The sequence below is a fragment of the Argopecten irradians genome, chromosome 2 (assembly GCF_041381155.1).
Source record: "Argopecten irradians isolate NY chromosome 2, Ai_NY, whole genome shotgun sequence".
In the NCBI taxonomy this organism is placed as follows: domain Eukaryota; kingdom Metazoa; phylum Mollusca; class Bivalvia; order Pectinida; family Pectinidae; genus Argopecten; species Argopecten irradians.
This window is the reverse complement of record NC_091135.1, coordinates 18193629-18212339: the sequence shown is the minus strand read 5'-3', so window position 1 is coordinate 18212339 and position 18711 is coordinate 18193629. Positions and strand designations below refer to the sequence as shown.

The 18711-nt window shown below is 33.9% G+C and overlaps 1 protein-coding gene across 1 annotated transcript; it reads left to right on the top strand.

Annotated features, from left to right (window-relative positions):
• Positions 1 to 5793: 5793 nt before the first annotated feature.
• On the top strand, positions 5794 to 18472 carry LOC138314678 (coiled-coil domain-containing protein 177-like). The gene is made up of 17 exons (XM_069255138.1): positions 5794 to 5929; positions 8141 to 8286; positions 8524 to 8638; positions 9100 to 9252; positions 9608 to 9710; positions 9938 to 10030; positions 10350 to 10566; positions 11729 to 11914; positions 12407 to 12526; positions 13193 to 13246; positions 13410 to 13535; positions 14188 to 14261; positions 14468 to 14575; positions 14719 to 14821; positions 15114 to 15223; positions 15755 to 15863; positions 16144 to 18472. The coding sequence occupies exons 1-17, from the start codon at positions 5896 to 5898 to the stop codon at positions 16288 to 16290; spliced, it is 1998 nt and encodes a 665-aa protein (XP_069111239.1). The 5' UTR covers positions 5794 to 5895; the 3' UTR covers positions 16291 to 18472.
• The last annotated feature ends 239 nt before the right edge of the window (positions 18473 to 18711 follow it).

Below are 18711 nucleotides of genomic sequence, written 5' to 3'. Positions count from 1 at the left end.
ATTAGACGTTTTATCTCTGTGATCGCCATTGTTTTATGTTTGTCTTACTATTGTTGTACATGCGCTTCAATACAATGAACACGCGAAATAAACATACAATTAGATATCGCAAATTTTGACACAGTTGGAAAATATCCAGTTCAAAATTTGAGATCAAATGACAACTTTATTGTCATAATACATTTTTAAATTGGTTATCACGACTCGAATTTGTTTATTGTTGAACAAAGATTAAGATTGCATTGTTACATCAGAGTCTCCTAGTCAGGCTGGTGTTGTTTGTTTAGAGTTCAGGTACTGTATATTGTATACATGTATATGTATTGGACTAGAATCTACATTTATTATTATATTTGACTGATTTCGGGCCCTTTTTTTGTTTATTTAAAACAGATCTTTTGTCCATTATAAGATGTGTTTAATAGCCTAGCCAGAAATCATAAATATGTACAGTGACACTATAGCTAGTTAGATATATTATAATCTACATGATATTTTCAGTTTTTAATACCGAATTAATTCACAGAACAACCAAACAAATTTGAGAAATTGAGGGCCACAAACAACAAATCTGAGAAAGGAACGTCACCCTGATGAGAATACACAAACGCTCAAACAGACTTGAAGAAATTGAAACAAAACATGCATGACTCCTTTAGTTCCGCCTAGATTCGTCAATCCATAACCGTAACTTGGTGTACGTTCTGAGTGTTTTATGATTATTTTAACGTCCTATCAGAGAATGCATAAGTTTACACTACATATCAGCAGTTGTCAGAGCCATCATAAAAAGGACATGGCAGGTTTAAGAGGCGGATACTAAAATCTGAAGTAACAAGATAAAAAAAAAACACCGACCTCCGGTATATATAGAGATATAGATGGTATTAAATATCAAAGAAACACAATTAAGCCTCGAACTCACGATCTACGACATCCAATCGCCTAGCCAAACACACAGGTCTGCGCCTTCTACCAATGCGCCACATCCAAATCCCCAAAAAAGAATGTTTCTATGACGAAGTGATAGTCGGTTCGATATGCTGACATGATCACTATGGAAATTGTCAAATAAAATCTTTGGATCAACAAAACATAGTGCATACATGGCATATGATACACTGTGTTTAGTAAATATTAGATACAAAAGAAGCACAATCTAACAAAGCATGACAATTATATACATGATATTTTTACCATCGCTAATTGCGGCGCGTTTTGAGTATTTACATTTAAAAATTTTGTGGTTACGCAGCCTCATAAAAACAAGAGTAAAATTTGAACGATAGTATTCGCCAATTGCTGTTGAGACGAGATTTAAAACAATTAATGGTAGACTTGTACTGACTTGACTATCCCAAGATACTCTTGCCGTACACCAGACATATAGATATATCTGCAGCTGTCATAACGTCTAGGTCTGGTATCTGAGTATCTCGGGCTATGACTTGATCATACTCGATAGTCCAGTGGTTATTATCACTGTATATTCGCCTGTGCCTTCTGTTGCAAGGTGGATTTATATAATGTCAGTAATAGTAACCCATGGAATATGGAGGATATGACTTGACATTCTCAGAGAAAAGATGCTAATCATATTTGATGCCCAAATGTTCTTCGTTACATGATGACCACTCCCTTGGCCTTTCTACACCCCCTTCAGACATTTCCTCTCTGGCAACCAAACTTCCCAAGTAGCAAAATAAATCTACGACTTCCCTGATTGGCTCTGCATTCATGCAGTGTTATCTAAAGAGCGAGTGTCTTTGGTAAGTCAGAAAGAGTATCTATCGAGCACTATACTGTCCGAATTTCTGAGTTACCAAAGTAGAATGTAGCACTATATAAAAACGACAAAAGTTCGCCACACTCCTGAGTGGCTTCGCCCTCCATCTGGATGTATTTGTGAAAAAAGGGGCGGTTTGTCGCCGACGAAATCAATGTCATCCGTGTTGTGTCTCTAATGACGCCCTTTTATAACTTGATATTTCACTGGAGCATACCGCCAGCGATTCTAGTTTGGCAACTCAGAAAGTTTGTCAGTGTCTTTGGGACTCAATAGATTTATTCTGACTTTTTTTCTGAGTTGCCAAATGCGACTTGCTCTTTAAATGAATTTACTCTACAGAAAAGGTCACGTAAAGTTACATCTATGTGAAGGGGAGATGGAAGTTCTGTACACAACACGAATATAAATGATGTATTTGATTTCTCAACAGAGGGACATCCTCAGGAGCGGTATATTCAAAAGAAAGACTTCACACGCCTATAAGGATTTAATCAGTTTAAAATGCTGTGCATTATGAAACATGGCATGAATTTTAAGAAATTTCGTTATTTTTAGATTAAAGGGCCACTACCTTTTCGAAACGGCTTTTATTTTTAAAATAGAATGTAAAACGAGATCAATAATTTTGTAGAGTCGCAGAAGTTTTTACTAGCACACTTATCACTTCAGAACTGTTTATTAGAATAATAAAATGTTAATTTTCATAACGCGGGTCGTTTTATGTTTCCCGCCGTCGTCCTAAATGCCGCGCGGTAGTTGACTATCACTGCGCCAGACGGCAAAACATCGAAATGAATTTCCACTGTTATCGTACATTAGACAGGAAATCTTGCATATGTTTGGTGTTGTAATATCTTAAGCCATCGATATATATTTTCTTTTTATTAATGTTTTTAAGAAACCTATAAATTTTGCTCCGGAAAGGTAGTGGCCTTTAATGCATTTTTTCAAATAGAAAATTGTATATACCCCGGTTGCCATGGATACACAAAATATTTTTTCATATCATCTTTTTATGATTAGTTCTTTATATGTAACAAATATCTAATCTATATTAATCAGATCTAGATAAACTACATGAAAAACATGTCAAGAAATAGGTTGATCAGCCAACACTTACCCGATACCTGCATGATACTACATATTCTTAGACCACTGTATACATATTTGCGTTAATACTTAGTTGATGTCCGCTAATTCTGGCACGTTTTGTATTGATAACTCACAGTTATCCCGTTGCGCAGTATACAAAACTAAGATGAACATTAAATGGTACTTTAAACCAATGCTTATTCAAACGACTTTAAAAAATAGGGCTGGAGTTTCAACTACGGAATTTTGGAGAGATTTTAATATACATAGGTCCATTCGTTTTTCCCGTGGTAGCCCCCTTCATCCCGTTAACTTGGGTTTAAAAGTGTTGGATGGACGACGTATCATAAAGAGAGTTACAATTTTCCTTAATTTAATCAATCATTTACTGCATACCAAAATGTGTACATTTTCAGGAACTCATATTTTATCTTGGGAATGACAAATTCGTTACTTTTTTAATATAAACATATTTCATTTACCAAATGGAAAAAAAGATCTGGCACAAGCTATGACAACTTATGAAGCAATCTCCTTACAAAGTTACATAGACAACAGATGACAGCATAGACTGGTAATACGCATTAACATAAAAAATGATGACTTACATTAACATACAGACTCATATATATATATACATTTATGAAGTAAACATGTTAAAAATTTCCGCTTGATCTTATGAAAATATGCACTTTACTAAAAACATTGCAATTTACATCCAAAGACATATGTTCATTTCAAAACAATAATAAATCAAGAAATAATGGTACATGAAAATCTAAATTATTTAAAGAATCAATTAGATCTGTTCGAGCAGCTAAGTATGTTTGACATTCAAAAAAGTATTGGTAGGCATTCTCACAATAGTTACCGCAACTTAAACAAATTGAGTCTGGGAACAGGTTAGCGTGGTAGAGGTGGTAAACTGCATTTATGTAGGTAGAAGCGGGGTACAGGAAGAGGTAAGTTAGAGAAGAAAGATGCGAAAAGCATTGATCTGATATCATAATCAAGGGAGTTCCAAATTCTTAAAGATGAAGGAAGAAAAGACATATTAGTGATTGAAAGCCTGAAATTAGGAATTCTATAGTTGAAATTATTTCTGAGGCCTTGCCTATTTACACCAACAAAAGTAGGAAGTAAGTTAGTTAGAAAATTTGGTGTCTACCCATTTTATGAGTCAACTGCATTTTACGTCACTCTCTTCTCGATGAAAGCAATATAAGTCCTGTTTCTATATATTATGAATCGTTCCTGGCATATGATGGCATACCTGTAATTATTCTAGCTGCCTCACGCTGAACCTTTTCTAATTTTTCTGAATCACCCAAAGTACACCCATCCCAAACTTGCATATTCTAAAACTGGTAATGCGTTGGTTTTATAGATCCTTAACAGATCCTCACGCTTCAACATGTATTTAAGCTTCCGTAAAACATTTATTTTTTTCATCGCTGATTTATAGACTTCTTTTATATAATCGGACCATTTTGCATCAGAGTTAAAAGTTACACCGAGGTGTCTATGTATACTGCTTAAATTAAAAAAAATGTCCATCAAAAATAAGATCTAAATCTTCATCAATATCATTTGAATTGGTAATAAAAATAATTTCAGTCTTATTTGGATTAAAGGTAACAAGCCAAGTATTTGCCAATCTGTTTAAAGCCTCTAGATCCCTATTTAACACAGTTTGTATCTCAGGACAAGAAGAAGAAGACGCTTTTAAAGATGTATTATCAGCAAAAAGACGCGTTGTAGATTCAAGTATTTCTGCAATGTCGTTAATATAGATAAAGAAAAGGCCCAAGAATTGAACCTTGGGGAACACCAGCCTTTATATAACCTGAATCTGAAGAACAGTTATTAGTAAGTACTTTCTGACTCCTTTTACTTAGGTAGTTTTCAATCCAAGACAAGAAATTTCCAGAGATACGGTAAGATTTCAAATTTACTATTAAGCCTTTATGCCAGACTCGATCGAAAGCTTTGGACATATCACAAAAGACTAAACAGACATTTTTCTTTTCTTCTAAATCAATACAAATATTATGGTATAATTCAATTAATTGATAAACAGTTGAGTGACCTGGCATAAAACCTGAATGGAACTGATAAAAAAGAGAGTTTTCAAAGAAGTTATTATGCAAATGTTTAAAAATAACTCTCTCAAAAATTTTGCCAAAAGTTGATAAAAGTGATATCGGCCTATAATTGGAAGGAGAATGCCTATCACCCTTTTTGAAAAGAAACAAATTCGTTCAGATAATCAATAAGAAAAAGCTGTTTTGACATCAAAGGAGATGCGTGTACAACAGCGAAAACGTTGAGTTTGAAGTCCGTAATATTTTACCGATTCCAATGACATTAAAATTGCGAGAATTTTGAATGTTGCTAAAACACAGGGATGCGACATTTGTACAGTTACAGGTGATTCTAGATCATTTTAAATTCGGTAAAATATGCTCTATATGCACAGTGGTGTATATAATCTTATTCTGTTATTCACCATTAGTTTGATTTTTATCGAATTCTAAATGGACCCCTAAACTATTAAAATAGTTTATGAACACTTTGGTCACCGATGACCCATTGCATTAAAATAGTTTATGAACACTTTGGTCACCGATGACCCATTGCAATAGTACTTAAGTTTATAAGAGTTGCTCCCCTTAATCGCGATGCGATCTGTGTATTGCGATTAAAGGGGGGTAACTCGTAGATCCTTGAAATATCCAGTAGATGGGTCTGTAGTACCATTTACAAGATATTTTACGTACATAAAGTGTCGAATTATTTTTTCATACATCAAATGATCACTGGTATACTCTATTTCACCATATTCATTCACATATTCAGCAACTTCATATTCTACTTTCGGTTTGATGGCTTTAAGTAACACATCTCGTTTAGAACGAGACTTCGTCTGCAGTTTTGTTTAGACATGGCGGCCAGTGAATGCTGAAACCATACGGAAACATAGTTAACGCGTTTAAACGGATACATAAGTAGCCATGGATCCAAGCTATCTATCTGAAGTAGTGAATGGTTTGTGTTTCACTTGAATGCAATTATTGGATGCATTTTTTTCTTCCTTGTCAAGTAAAACTAGATATCTCATTTGTTTATATTTAGCTGCACAAACATGTTTTTGCAGGTTTGTTCTACTCGCGGCAGTGATATCTCGTTATGTATTGCAAATATTTTGCTGATTATTTCCTGTAAAGGTTTATTGCTGGTATATTACGCGATTGATTTCGTTTATTTATGCCCGGCTGCCAAAATTACAAGACCAATGTCCATGAAATAACTGAAATGCAGACATATAGAAGTAGACCTAACGTTACCTAAGCAATTACCTACAATGTAGGTTACAATGTACAGAAGTATTGATGAAATAAAAGTAGTCGTTGAACTATTCATTCTCCAAAGATAATCAGATATCAGACAATTTTATGTAAATAATCATTATATTAAAATAAACTGCAGGGTTCAAACTGGGACCTCCAAACAATAAGGCAAATGCCAAAGTATACTTTACAAATGACACCTGACCAATTGTGGTACCTGGTCATCAGCTGTTGATCCAGTACCGAACCACTACAAATATCAATTATAAATACAATCATAGTTAATGCTGCACCTTTTCTCGCCCACTCTTACTTCTTATTGTCAGTAATTATAAAAAAAAACCTTTTTTGTAAATATTTTATATTGGCACAAATTTTCGTTCAAGTTTATCGTAGTTTTTATGATGCTGCGCAACCACAAATTTTAAAATGTAAATAATCAAAATGTGCCTCAATTAGCAAACCGCTAACAATGGTGTCAAGACAAAGATAACTGTTAGGCTACTGACTTCTATAACAGGATGAGATTTTGAAGACAAACAGTTATAACTGTAGTGGCCTGATGGGAGTTTGAACCAGGGACCTCTGTACACTAAAGAGATATGTTCTACAGATTGAGCTATAGCTGTGGAAGTTGTGAGATTCTAGACCAGGCCATGGTAGAGTGGGAGTGTGTAATGTACTGTACCTTTATCCTTGTATTGTTGTATATTCTGTTTTTTACATATCAGTGACGGTTACGGAAGGAGCGTTACTTCTATTTCTGTTCTATTTAGCTTTCTGTCTGTTATCTATTTCCTCATTGGGTACTTTCTATTCTTTCAGCATATTGGCTCTTTCCTTTATAAATTCTGATCTTTCTTTTTTCTCAAGTAGTCTGGACAAAGTTCTCAGAGCTGGTCAGACTCTCTTCATCTTTCTCTTTTCCATTTTCTGACTTGTCTGCACATGAGGCAGGTGTGCTGTTCACTTGTTCTATGAATTGATATGTGTGTGTGTAAGTTATACAGACGAAACCGTAAACATCATGTTACATACATGTATACAATGTACTGTCCTGTCCTTCTGGTAGCCACTATGTCTATAGGGGCCCTCTTTCATGAACATTGTTGTACTTGTTTAAAATTCTTTGTTAACTGTATCAAACATGTTGTTTCTTTCTATCAATACGGAACCCAAACAGAACCTGGGTATATGGGGCGGACATAGGTTCAGTCCTTCTACATAGCTATGTTAGCTGGTCACTGATTGTGGACCCAGTTTAATTCCATTATACACTCTTCCCTCTGTTCTCAAACTCTTTGCCCTCAAAAAACATGGACATTTAGTTTGGCACCTGCAATTCTGTAATTATGAAAGGAGAAAGTGTCCATGTGGCTGGGAAACTGGAGTTAGGAACCCAGCACCTCTGAACACTAGTTGGATATCTGGTTATTGGTGATCAACCCAGGTTACTGTCAGTTCTGAAACTTGAGATCTGTTACATTCATTCATCCCCATAACATCTCAAAGACTTTGCTACAAAACCACAACTACTCATAAGTTTGCTTATTCTATAGCATTCTTGTCAATTTGTTACGGCTTAAAGAGGAAAATATTTAGCGGTCAGATCCAAGGACCTACTGCTGAACGCCCTATAAGTCACTAGGTATCCTAGACAATGATGATTGACAGACCTATTCTAGTCTTTTTTTTTATTTGAATACAGTAAACTAGTCAACTCAATATCTTTTAAAACTCATAAACCTCACCTGCCCTGGACTTTTAAGGACAGTACTAGTGCAGTAAATCCTGATTCTGACCAAAATTTACACTAAACACTTGAAAACTGGAATACTACGATAACTCAAACTTTCACTGCTATGGAATTTTAGATAAACAGGTTTAATGCATACACTTCAATTTATAGAGAGCCCTAGAGTAAGCCAGCTTGCCAGTCAGATGAACGAACTGAAGATTGACCTATATAACTTTGAAGATCCCCACTACGAGGACGGCAAGTATGTGCTGACAAGTCCTAGGTCGCTGGAGGCATGTGCAAAGCTAGGGATCAAGGTAAGTAAATCTACTCTCTTTCTACCTGAAAATCTGAATGTATGTTCATGTATCAATGCAACCAAAATGTTCCTGTATCTGTTTTCAGTTTTTTTTTATGTGGCGTTGGGTGTTCTGATATATGTCTTCTATAGTAAGATTTCTTGAGATGGCAATATCTCTATCACATTGAGACAGCATCACTCACAAACAGTATAAATGTCAATACATTTATGATCCTGTATTTCTCTGTTACAGCCTGTTGACCTATTGTACAAGCCATTGGCAGAATTTCAGGAGGAACTACTCCCCCAGGACGTCCCTCTCCGTACCATCTATAACATCTATGACGATCACGAACAGCAAAGACAATGTAAGTAAAACATGTAGGTTCCCTGAACATGAACAACAAAGACAATGTAAGATTTGTTCACACGTAGCTTCACTAGCAATTGATTAACTGAACAAAATGCTTTTTCAGACTGAAAAAATTAACTAACATACCGAAATAATGGATATTATTGTCGACTTATAAACCTAATTAGGAAAAAATCGATACCAGGTAAAATCTAGAAGTCTACATAATGCATACTGTGGTATTATAATCTTTATTTCCAGGGTATGCATTACAATATAGGTATAGCAATACATTAATAATTTGCATTATGTCAAGATATTTGATATTGCACGTTCTAAAAACAAAATTGTTTTAATCTCTTTTCATATGTTATGACAATGGTAAGTATGTTCAGATTGGATGGATAACCTAACAGGTACAATGATTTTAGTTCTTGCCTTCTATTATTGAATCCTTTTCTCATCTATGGATTGTAGTAAAACTAAAGAAGGCTAGAGATGAGAGAAATAAACTAAATGACCAGGAAAATCAAGCAAGGAACAGAAACAAGAAATTAAATACTGGAAACAAGTACTCTGGGCTGGCTAAAAAGTCTCTAAGGAAATCAAGATTATTCAGGTCCAATTCTGGTAAGTATTACCTATCATGAGTTTCTGTTGTAGTTAGGACTGTCAAGGAGATCTTGCACCAACAAGCAGAGATTCTTGTGGAATGTAGAGATTTTCTGTGTTGAACTGATAGGTACCTTATGATGAATTATATTGTGCCATACCTATTTAGGTTGGATGTTATTGATTCACATTTTTTATACAAATTAAGCTGCCATTATTTAAATGCTTAAATGCCCGAATTAAGCCCTTGTTTAAATACTTAAAATGATTAGTATTTTAATGTAAAAGCAAATATGTGTCTTTATGAACTTTCTGAAGCTATAGAGAGGATTTATTGAATTCCTATCATGACTTTTTTAATTTGATTGATAAGATGAAGATCTGAGTCAAGTGAGAGGAAGTATTCAGCGTCAGAGGACAGCCTGGGCCACATCTGTAGGACATAAACGTATCACTGATACGGACATCGATAAAAGGTACAGCAGTCTTCTATCATAAGTGTGCTTAAATTAGTATCAATCTAATCTTCATAATGGTAAGCAAATATAATAAATTGATGATGTACATGTATAAGTGTTAATGTATTACTTTACTTATGACACCCATATATGTTTTACTACATGTATACCTATGACTTATATTTTCTATTGTTTATATTTCTATACATATGATTAACAATAATCTCTATTTGTTGTTTTAATAGGGCAAATGAGTTACATGAGGAAAGTCTTAAGTTACGAAATGAACTCCTGTCAAAAAAAGAGAGAAAAAGACCAAGACCAAAGTCAGCTCAGAGGTACTGTGTTTTGCAATAATTTACACATGTCTACAATACTGTCAATACTTCAGGATAAACAGGAAGTTAACACTTGGTATTATAGCACAGATATCAATATATATTATATGATAGTACTTTTCATTTATAACTGAAATAGCAATGCAATCAAAGTTTATAGCTTCATTAATATGCCGATAGAATTCACAATGAAGCATCAAACTTAAAGACCATATTTTGAATTCATGATCTTCTAAGTAATTTGTTTTCGATGATTACATAGAGAACTCATATATAATGTACTTAACATCTTGATGTGCTATTACTTAAATGATTTCAGTGGAAGGATTACCAGTAAAAGAAAGGGAGCTGGGAGGTCGTCTGTGGCTAGGTCAAGGTCACGCAGTACCTCCAACTTGTCCCTGAACAGTTCCACTGGATCCTGTCTCCTAAATAAATCTACTGTTAAGGATGCTCGCCCCATATCTAACCCATCCCTCAGAAAAACTTTGAGCTCCTCGTCGGTGGACCTGCGCGCTACCTGTGTGACACCCAGGGTAAGTAAAGAATACCTTTATCAATCTTTTACATGCTTTACTCATTAACATATGAGCATATTGTACTGTAAATGGACAGTAACTGTAAAAGGAAGCTTGTATGTCTCACTGCCACTTGCTTTCAAGATGGAATCAGACTCATCATTTACTTTATTTCTGCATCATTTTACTTTATAAAAATTGTAAAAGGAATAGTATTTTCGCATTCTTTATGCCCAAATATACATCTTTCAATTGTCACTATGTTCCTCTCCCTGTACATATGATTATTTTGATGTTTTATGTTTTGAGTAGATCTCCCGTAAAAGCAAGCTGCCTCAGGTATACCCATCTAACATTACTATGTATCGCTAGATATAGACATACTGCTAGTCTGTTATCAACTGTTCTTAAGATACTGCAAAACTGACTTTTTTTTTGCAGTTATGAAAAATTAAAATAAAACATTTTTGGATGGGGAACATTTGCTTGATTTTGTTATACATAATCTTGTTTGTTTTACACATCATATCTGTATTACAACAAATGTGTCAGGTTACTTTTGTCTTCATTTATTTTCTTTATGTTGTTACCATGATAATAATTGTCAGTGTTTTCAGGCACTGTTGGGTATAGAACATAAATAGCCGTTGTTGAGTTGTCAGAGAAAGCCTACCTTCATATCCCCCTTGTGATCGCAGAAAGCCTACCTTCATTATTCCTCATGTGATTGGAGAAAGCCTTCCTTCATATCCCCCCTTGCGATTGCAGAAAGCCTACCTTCATTATTCCCCTTGCAATTGCAGAAAGCCTACCTTCATTATTCCCCTTGTGATTGGAGAAAGCCTTCCTTCATATCCCCCCTTGCGATTGCAGAAAGCCTACCTTCATATCCCCCCTTGATAGAAACAGTTTAAAATTTGTAACTTATCCTAGCTAGTAACATACCTTTATTTTGGTGCAGTGACCTTCAATCCTTCACTTTGAACTAGAATTCTATTTTATAACCTGATCCTTCCCAGTTCATCTCTCACCCATTTCATTAACATTTTGTTGTCAAACAAGGTATACATGCTCTGAAAGGTTTCTTTTACATCTTATTAATGATTGATCAAAGATAACCCTGAGCATTTGTTGGTTCTAAATACAATAGAGCTTAGAATTTACCAATAATTATTGTCAGGATGAGAAGATTCTAGAACTGATGATGAGTAAGGGAGAGGAAGAGAAAGCTGTCAGTCGTGATCGCTACATGGCAGATCTGGCGTGGGACCTACAGCGTAAACGAGAAGAGGAGGCTAAAATAGCCGCTGAGATGAGGAGACGTGAGCTTTTGGCTGAGGAAAATCGAATTAGAAATCGCAGAAAGGTAATCTTAGTCATTTAAACAGATAATTGTTTAGTGTAAAGTAATAAAGTGATTCATGTCTGCTAAATCATTAATGTTTAATCACCATCTAAAAAGACCAGTATAGAAAATTTCTTTTGCAAGCGATATATTTTCGTGAATTTCACAATCCAAGTAAAATCACAAAAGTTTATCTCTGCGAATTACCATTTATATCATATTTATTGATAGGGATTTCCACTTAATTTTTCAATCTGCTTATTTTAATCTTCGCGAATTTGTTTTGAGATGATAATCGCTAAATTCAATAGCCGCATAAAAAAAAAATCAGTTTACAGTATTACCATTTGGTATATTGAATCTCCTCTTTCATCGGGGAGAAAAACACAATAAGATGTTGTTTTTTCTTTATACAAGTTTAACCTAACTGTCAATGCCCAAGGGTAAATAACTCTATAACAACTAAAACTCACAGATGTGCCATACTTTGAATGACGTGTCAATTTGTCATAGGTGGAAACAGAGAAACAGCGACTAGAAGTAGAGGCTGAACTCCTGGAGATGAGAGAACGTAAGCTCAAAGAGAGTGCTGCTCAATGGAAACGCTCCTCAAATATACAGTTAACACTAAGGGTGAGTTTGCTTTAACACGGAATCACCAGACTCTGGGATTAAAATTGTTGCATGTTTTATCAGAATGTCAATATACAATGTCACATTGTCTAATGCCTGTAAGATTTGTATAATTCAGGTTTATAATGTACTTTGTATTAAAAAAGGTTTAATTGTTCTTTGTGTTCTTGGTAAATTATAATGATAATTTTATGCCATGTCATGAAATTGTAGTGATTGGATGGGTTATCATACTAATAAGTGTTACCTAGATCAGCTCCACTCTATCCCACTTTTATGTATAGAGGTGAAGGTATTTATATCTGACAGACATTTTCTTGTTGCAATTGACGATCTTAATCTTTATTAATTATTGAAATGTTTTCTTGAATTAGGAAGGTAGGAACACAGTAAAAATTAGCAAATTACATTACTGCAACATTTGACAATACAAATACAGTTGAAATATATATTTATATATGTAAGTCTGAAATCACATAACCCAAGCTACATATTTTGTACTGTTTCAAATCACTGAACTTGTATCCTTGGTCGATTTGAAGTTTTACACCAGTCCAATCAACCTCAGTTTAGCAAGGTCGACTATACATAAACCATATTTGTGTTTCCTTCTGAAGTGCTGAAAGTGTTATCTAGATCTCAAAATCATCGTAAATTCGTTTATAGGATATGAAGTTGGCTGAAATGAAAGAAAAGGAGCAACTCAAAAAGCTGTCACAGGTATTGTAAAGTTCTATTAAAGGTAAAGATTAATATAAGATTTTCACAATTAAAATAAAAGTACACGATTTACCTGAATCATAAAGAATGTCATATTCATTGAAGTAGGTATATTACATGATTTGCATGTTTGTTATTTAGATTTGCTTTGATGTTTATTTAGGAACGCAATAAACAGTTAATGGAACACGATGAGGATGAGATGAAGGAAATGGTTCTGGACAAACATCGTCGTGACATCCACACAGCTGCTCAACGTAAAGAAGCTAAGCTTCTACAGGAATCAATGGTAATAAAACAAAAGGATGCCAATTTTTATGTGTTTCTGAAGTTTTCTGTTTGTAACTGAATCTTTAGGAAAACTAATGATGGAACAAACAAAACATATATTTAATTTTAAGGTAAACTTGTTACAGTGTTTATTATCCTAGTCTAATAACTTGTCAGAGCATACAGTTGTTATGTTCAAAGTTCTCCATTTTTTCTGCATAGAGTAACTCAAGATTAATTATTTGTTAAAATATGAATTGTTCTGTAGATTTAGCTACATTAATAATGTGTTCTCCCACACCTACCATCAAATTCTTACATGCTGTATACAAAAAAGTGACAGATAGAAACGTTAACTCATGCGAGTTCTTCTGAAGGGAGGTAACTCTTTCGGTAGATATACATACAGGTCTGGGAATTAATGTTGAATTGATACAAGATGTTGTTGATATTCATGTTATTATTGATACGATTTTGTAAAACTATTAAAACATGATTGACAGGGAATGTAAATGTGTAAAAAGTGATTAAAAGTTTCCTTACTTTGAATGAAAGCAAATTCATTGTCCATGCTTCCTCTATGTTTTGTTTAGAATTCTTTTGCTTTAAAATCATGATTATAGTTTACAACTTTTTTTATGTATATTGTACTACCTTTGTTTCAATTACAGAAAAAAGTAATGGAGAATAGAAACAAGCGGAACACATTTGAGGACAGGCGTAAATTGATAGACGATTTAGCAGAGTATGTACTCATTCTTGTAATATGTTTTATCATAGGTTTTTATCATAGGAACTGATTTGACACAGTTTAATGGGCATTTCTGTTTGTGGATGCCTTCAAAAAAATAAATGCAAAACAACATCATCTAACTGAATGTTTTGTATTCAATATCCATTTAAAAAATTACCTTTGTTCCTTTTTAATTTATGGTTATTTTCTCATTTCAGACAAGACCAAAATTATATGAAGAGCTCCATCCACAAACGTCACAACTCTGCAGAAGTGAATCTCCAACTAGTAGCACAGCAGAAGGAGAATGAGCTTCGCTTGAATCAGTATGTATTGGATATCTGTTAGCTGATAGACAATTCTCGCTCTACATCTTTGGTGTATGTGTCATTGCCAATTTTCTATCCATTTAATTAAATTAACTTGTCAACATGATTTAGATATTTGATACGTTTGTTTGATCTCACAGATTGGAACGTGAAAAGAGAGCTTTATCTGCTAAACTGTCACAGAAGAAACTAGATCAAGAATTAGAAGAATGGAGAAAAAGTGTTAAAAATCACAGAAAAGCAGTAAGTTCTTCATGGGAGGCAGCAAATTAGAAATAGAATTTACACAATTGGATACCACATCAATGTGGTTTTCTAAGATACCTTGGTCCTAGGAGATAGTTTTATACAGTACCAGTACTGTAATTATATCAGTCATGGCTCTTTGCCTTCTCTTTATTATTGGTATTCTATATTGTACAAATTTTACTAAGGGTTGAACTTAGTGACCTGATGATTGTAGCCTAAAACTAATATATTAAGATATGATTTGCTGTATTTAGTAGGAGTCATTGATGTGTACTTCCAATTACAGGCTGAGCGCCACGCAAGTGAAGTGAACGCCAGGAATACTGACATGAAAGCACGCAAGGCTCACGAGGAGAGAGTTCAGAGGGAAGAAGCACAAAAGAACAGCATCAAAAAGTAGGTTTGATATGTTTTATTAATGCTAAGTTAAGATAGGTGGAAACACTTGTGTATACCATCCTCGATTTCAAGGGATTATGATCACTTACGATCGCTACACTCCTGGAATATGTCATAGCGAAATTGAAGACTGTATTTGACATCGGATGGGTAGGTAGTTTGGTCATTTGATGTACCTGATTCTTGGAAAACAGTAGATACTGTATTCACTGTAATTGCAGCGAATTCGGTATGCAATTTGTGATTACTTTTTCTTTACCCTTTCAATCAAAGCCTACACTTGATTTTGGATATTATAACTTTTTACGGGGTCACACAAAGTTAAGTCAACACAATCTTATTTTTTCATAATGCTCTATTCAATCATGGTTAAAATGACAATTATTTTAACCCAACAGTATTCAGGAGTGATTGATTAATCAACAACGCTAACTGTTACATATTGGCAAGGTTAATTTAAAGTTAATGGTCATACACTCTATACATGAAATATAAATAACTCATGAACGATTTGTTTGACAACTGTAGGATCCATAAAGAAGTAGAGACTTGGAGACGGGAAACTGAGGCAGATCTCCAGTGGAAGGACCGCAAGGCTAACGCAGTACTACAGGACAAAGAGGTCACAATACAACAGGTATGTATATATACATGGTAAACACCATAGTCTTAAATTCAGTAATAAGCAACCATATTCTTTGTTTCATCTGCTCAAACTGTCTTTCTCTTTATATGTTTACCATAAGTTAATGGTGCTTGACATCTTTTCTAATGTGACCATGGCTGTTGTGAAACATTGACCTAATAAAGACAACACTAGCTACTAGACTTGTAAGTTTTAGAACCTAATGTGTATCTTTTGAAGGAAATGAGATTGTACAGGAACGTTGATGTTGTTGGTTTATTTTGTATTTTAGTCCCGCCACGTTGCCCATCAGTCGTCCAAGCTCCGTAATGAACTGAAAGAGAAGTATGGAGCTGAGAGTTTTGATAAAAAGGCTTTTCGTGTGGAGCTGTTTCATCAGATTGGTTTAGGACATCTCTCCAATAAAAAGGCTGTATAGTAACTGTGATGGAGAATGTAGGGAGAGGATGTTTGTATGGATGTGTGTAAGGCTATGCGCATGAATGTAAATGTTGACACAAGAAAATACAAGTGTTATCCAAAACTTCAAAATCAGTTCAAACAAGACAAAATCTAGGTAATGCATTATATACCTTTTACTGAAATAAATACAAAAATAAAAACTGATTTAAAATGAATAGTTCCAATGTACATTCTCTGCTTCATTGAGAATGCCTGCAATACCAATGTAGGTCTAAATCGGCTCAGGTTAGAATCTTTAGTCTACTTAGCTGTTACAGTTGTATACATTTGGTGAAGCAGGATGCCCAATAACAATGATAAATTTTATGATAATATGCTAGAGAAGCTTTTGCAATACAAAGAATTAACTACTTTATACAAGTATCCTGAGTTTTAAACAAAACCCAAAAATATTCATTTATATATGACTTTTACATTTAGAACCAAATATCTGATGGCAGTCTGAATTATTTACAATTTTATAAGAACACTGTATATATTTAAAGGTTGTATAAATGGTAAAGGAATGTATTGAATTGGCATTATTTTAGAATTTACACCATATATTTTATGAAGCATATCAATTATATAGAATGAGTGCATCAATGTATACATAATTATACTCTTACATAAGTGTGAGGTTGACTGTATATACATGTATGTGTGGGACCATCAATATATGTATACATTGTATGTGTGTATGACTATATGTACTTGTTTATATACTTTGGCTTATATATGTGTGTTTGACTGTATGAACATGTGTATATACATTGTATGTATGTATGACTGTATGTACTTGCTTATATACATTGACTTATATATGTGTGTTTGACTGTATGAACATGTGTATATACATTGTATATATGTGAATGTATGATATGGGACTGCTTGTATGTGTGATTGTGTATATAAAATACATTGTATGTACGCAGTTGTATGCTTTACCATTTTTTGTTATCAATGTGTATAGTAAGCTGTGCTGTTATAGTAGTTCATGTAGATAGTAATTTATTTATTTTATAAGTATTTACTATACATATTGTATCAGGGAGATTACAGATAATTATTTAAGAAGACTATGATTTGTCTGATAAAGAAATTGACATACGTAGATGTTCAAGGATAGTGATGTTTTGCCACTCTTGTGTATTGTGTTGTTTGTATACAGTATTTGCCATCCAACCTTTTGTGATTCACAAAATACTTCTACTGATATTGTTGTTTCATAGATAGGACAAAGCTCCTATGATTTACTATGCAAATTTACGATCCTTCATGTTTCGACACAACTTGTCAAACAACATTTTTATGATGATATAACAATGTTTCATGTGCTTTTACAAATTTTAATGGAATTCGACGTTTTGGTTAATTTTTAACCTGATACAGTGTTTTAGTGTGGAAGTCATTGATATTCTGTTTTCATGGCAAGATGAAGTGACCTTGTTTTATACATACATTTGTACAGTACTGTACTGATTTGGAATCTCTGGGGGTAAGTAGGGTCCCATCGTCTTTTAAGCTGATTCTGTGATTTAGAAAATTTATAAATGGTTGATGGTTTCTGCATTTACATGATATTTTGAATGTTTAATTTAAATATTAAACCACTAGTATTAGTATTGAAGTCATTTAAAAATTTTGTGATTCCTCTATACAGACCTACTGTAGTTATAAACCCACTGTAGTTCAGAATCAAATTATTTAGACATTGTATTTTTGTAGTTTACACTATTTCGTCTCCTGACAGTGTATTGTCCACTTATTGCCAAAGTAAGTTAACCTGTGACCGAGGAAAAACTTGTTGATGTCCCAGCAACTTTAAATTATGGGACTACCAATGTAAAACACTTGTCTATATTGCACAAAGCACTTACTGTGATGTATGTTTACATTATTTATATGTTTAGGTAATCAAGGCTGGATATAACTTATTGCTCGGCTAGTTTAATTTTTAAAGAATTCATTGTACATGGATTTAGATAATATAGGTAGTGCTAGCTACGATAAAATAACATTGTGTATATCTTTAGATTTATAAGGGCCACTCATCACAGCAATTTAATCATTGAACAGATAAAAGGGGATATAATTTTATACATAGGATTTGTATCACTGCAGTATTTGTGAAAATAAAACAACGCAAATCAACCAAACTTTCTTTTATTCTCTATTCCTACATCATGTAGTTAGATTCCATAGTTCTGATAGTCAGCTGTACAGGTATGTCGTTAAAATAGTACCTGCTGCCCCTATTGCATGATCGTAAAATGCAACTAAATTTAGGATATTATGTTTTTTTTCTCTTCTTTACTAACTTTCTTCTTTCTAACGATTCCTTGACACCGCTTCACTTTTTGGTCTTTTGTTGAGCGCTTGCTCCAAAACTACTGAT